The sequence below is a fragment of the Sinocyclocheilus anshuiensis genome, unplaced genomic scaffold (assembly GCF_001515605.1).
Source record: "Sinocyclocheilus anshuiensis isolate Anshui unplaced genomic scaffold, SAMN03320099.WGS_v1.1 scaffold2166, whole genome shotgun sequence".
NCBI lineage: Eukaryota > Metazoa > Chordata > Actinopteri > Cypriniformes > Cyprinidae > Sinocyclocheilus > Sinocyclocheilus anshuiensis.
The window spans coordinates 1044400-1048405 of NW_015557079.1; the positions used below are offsets into that span (position 1 = coordinate 1044400).

The 4006-nt window shown below is 38.8% G+C and overlaps 1 protein-coding gene across 3 annotated transcripts in view; it reads right to left on the reverse strand.

Annotated features, from left to right (window-relative positions):
- Nucleotides 1-2653, reverse strand: part of pdxkb (pyridoxal (pyridoxine, vitamin B6) kinase b) — a 25563-nt gene extending 22910 nt beyond the window's left edge. For 2 of the 3 annotated variants that reach the window (XM_016471575.1, XM_016471574.1), the window contains exon 1: nt 1910-2653. In XM_016471575.1, the coding sequence (XP_016327061.1) occupies nt 1910-1990 (81 nt within the window). In that variant the 5' untranslated portion in view covers nt 1991-2653. Of the gene's footprint in view, nt 1-170; nt 276-1909 lie in introns of those variants that run through there. The other variant, XM_016471576.1, reaches the window with a different exon arrangement.
- Between the last annotated feature and the right edge of the window lie 1353 nt (nt 2654-4006).

Sequence of the window (4006 nt, forward strand, 5' to 3'; positions counted from 1 at the left end):
CCCCAAGAGCTCCAAAACACACACACACACACACACACACACACACACACACACACACACACACACACATTTCAAACACGAAAAGCAGCTCATTAAGAGAGTAACACAGTTACATTAAAAGACTCACACGGGCCTGTGATAGTCAGAATAAGAATACATAATATACTTACACAGAACCATATACTAGGGGTGGCGAACATCGGTCCTGGAGAGCCACAGTCCTGCAGAGCTTTGCTCCAACCTTGATAAAAACTCGCCTGCCTCTAGCTTTCCAACCCTTACACTTGATTAGCTTGTTCAGGTGTGTTTGATAAGGACTGTGGCTCTCCGGGACCAATGTTGGCCACCCCTTCTATAAACTATTTTTATACAATATGACATTATTAACATTCACATGGTTAACCATTGTATTTGCATCCAATGCAATTGATAACTTTAACAGTTTCTATTCTGGTAGGCTCCATCCATTGTAAACAGTCAAGCTATATAACGTTTAAGTGTCTCAGCTGCATATTTCTGAACGTCTAGCATATGCGTTTAACATCCTAAATGGTAACACATGCATATTTGATGTTTTTAAGGTAGAGCGCTCAAAAGGTGCTGCAAATGAGTCATAGTATTTTGAAAGTTACCACTTTCATAATATCGGCCTACTGGGGTTAGATTATGTCAAGGTAAACACATTTGAAGGGAAAATAAAGGGTAATTTCATATATGATTTGCAGCAGCACTATTTGTAGCATTAATGCATTGCATTTTATATACAGTGGTGTGAAAAAGTGTTGGCCCCCTTCCTGATTTCTTATTTTTTTGCATGTTTGTCACACTTTAATGCTTCAGATCATCAAACAAATTTAAACATTAGTAAAAGATAACACAAGATAAAGTTTTTAAATGAAGGTTTTTATTATTAAGGGAAAACAAAATCAAAAATTAGTCAGAAAAGTTAAAGCTTTATTGGGTATATATAAAGGAACATACTGAAAGATTTCTGAGGGAAAATGAAAGGTTAACTTCACTTACTAGTAGCACTATTAATAGTATTTACATCACGTACAGATTTGGGTTTTTGGGAACCCAAACATAAAGACATTTCCAAAACATGAGGGTTAATCTAGCACTCTCTGACTCAAAAGTCAAAAGTCACACGCTGACTCAAAAGTTTAAAGATGAAACATTAAAACGCAGGATGCGCGAGCGTGGGTTTTAGACACGGCTGGAAGAGCCTTGGAAAGAAAAATGTCACGATTTCGCTGGAATTGAATTGAGTGTCCCGGCTGTGACGTCAGTCTGGGAAACGCAGGCCAGCAGCGCGAGCGTGCAGAAGAGGAGCTCGAGTCACAAGAAGAGCCGCTTTCTGATGGCATGATGACAGCTGGAGACATTCAAAACCTAATGAGCCCGATTTAATGGTTTGGACGCGGCGCGATCCCTCATGCCAAATGATCTTTCAGAAACCGAGATTCAACGATATCCCAATCATTTCTGGTGATAGTTAACGTTGATTAACGGCAGTGTCACTCACTCATGGCTTTGGCGACAGCCGCCGTGTTGCAATTTACCGTGCCGGTGTTTTGACAGCACGAGCCTCTTAACCAGAGCTTTAAGTTTTTGTGACAATCAATTAACCAAGTTACTATTAATAGGAGCATATTTTAAATTCAGCCTCGTATATCACTGCAACCAGCATCAAGAGGCCAAGTTCTGGAAATGCAATAGTCTAGATTTGGCATAAGGGACGTTTACTACATAAAAATCTCAAATTGCACAAGAACGGCATGCAAGGGAATGTTGACCATGTGACCTTTCCCTTCTCCAGCACCAGCACGCTGTCATGCACCAGAACATAATTATCACGAGTGTATCGTGCCGCTCCAGCCGTCGCGAGCCTCGGATGAACGATGCTCACCTGTAACGGAAAGGATGCGGATTTATTTCCCACGTATCCTCTCACGACATGACTCTGAATCGACAGCACTCGGCACTCCATGTCGCGCTCAGTTAAAGTTGTTTTAGACGCTCCAGAATGTCAGGCGATTGAGGGGCAGCGGCGAACCGGAGAGGTGCTTTTCTTTCCTATTTAAATCCAGATTAGGATCCGTGGTGGTAAATTCTCTAGCAGACAGAGAAATGAAGGACATTCACACTGGAGACGCTCATTGGCAGCGAGCGCAACTACTCAGGCATCCTGAGGGGGCACCTATAATCCACTGACATCACGACGACGCTCGTGTCCGCCGTGGGTTAGATTTATCATGCATTGAGATAGAGAAGAATGGGTTGAGGAGATCAACGTGAATCCGTCATATAAACCAAGGTGAACCCTCAATAAATCCAGATTGCTTTGGAAATTATGAGTATTAGGAGATGCTGGATTTATATGGAAGATAAATGTATGCATTTATTGTCTTTCGCTTATTTTTGAGAAACGACGCAGTTTGTGCACTCCTTAAGAAATGGCGTGTTATACAGCGATGGATTAGCGCAATAAACCGAAGTCTGTAGAGTTGCGGAAGTGGGGTCCTTCTACACAAAGACGCGCTCTAGAATCCGCCAATCATTAGCGCAGTCGGCGGTGACGTCAAGCCGTGAATGGGTGATGTTTGACGTCACCGCTGTCGGCAACCTGTGATGTTTATCCGCCTCTATCCATGAAAATTAATTCTGTTGCTTTATTCTTTTTTCTCTAATAAATTGTTTTGAATTCAATTTTAAGTGTCCCTTGAACAAACAAACAAACAATAAATAAAATGTCTCAGTAATTTACTTAAAGGGGTCATATGATGCGATTTCAAGTTTTCCTTAAATACACCAAATAATGATATTTAAAAAAGCATCATATGACCCCGTTAATGCGTCCCCTAAATTACCAACTATATTATAATTGTGCTGATTTACATGTCACCCTAAAGCCTACTGTATCATATTTGATAGGCTAAGTGTTCTGCTATCTGAAAGATAATTTATATGTTTTTGAAAGTAAAAAGCCTTTTAGTAGCCTATAATTGTAAAAATGTCCACCTTCAGGTCGTGGTGTACGTGTCTTTTTGCTGTGAAATTTTTCAATGAAAGTATAAAAGAATAACTTTTATATTGGTATTCATATTTCAAGATGACAACTTAGGTTTAGGCTACTTGATTATTTATTTATTTCAGAATCAGATGTCAAAATCAGATTTTTGTGTAACATTCATTTGTATTTCTCAGTTATGTATTGTATTATGTTTTTCCCCTGACAATAAAAACTACAGAGCTTCGATCATAACACTAAGCATATAAATATCTTAAGACATATTATTGGGAGATATAGAGTGACAACTCATATGTATAAAGATCTCCATTTACATTACAAGCTATCAGAATTTCATTTGGCCATATTAATAAAAACATCTGCAATAAACGCATATTTTTGCTCAGTTTGGGCCTCTGAATAAAACGGAGGTGTTTTTCCTCCTTGAATATGAGTTCCATATTCTCATATCATACTACATGAGCCATAAAAGACAACAAAAATGCATTTTTATTTTCTTGTTCAATAAACGGTTCCATTTCAAATCAATTAGATCTTTCTGACTATTATTTCATATATCAGGCTTTAGAGGGTTAATACATATTCTATTGAATATTTATGGTATAAAACCACTATCCTAAATGCCCTATGTATTTTATTGTCCACTGAAACTAAAATATTCTGACTTGTATGCAAAGCCTCAGGTCAGGACTATTTTTGGACAGGTGGGCTGGCAGCTTCAGGCTTTAGTTCATCTTTTTTATCTTTGGCATGTTGCCTACCTCACTGTGAATCTAAACGTACGAGGTCAGAGCGGTTTGTCTGGCCTCAGTGAAAGGTGAGATACTGAGAGAATGTTTCTCTACCCCTTTTCTAAGGTGCTACAAAGAATGATCGAATATGAATCATTTTAAGAGCTATCTAAATGATAACATACAGTGGGTACGGAAAGTATTCAGACCCCCTTAAATTTTTCACTCTTTGTTATATTGCAGC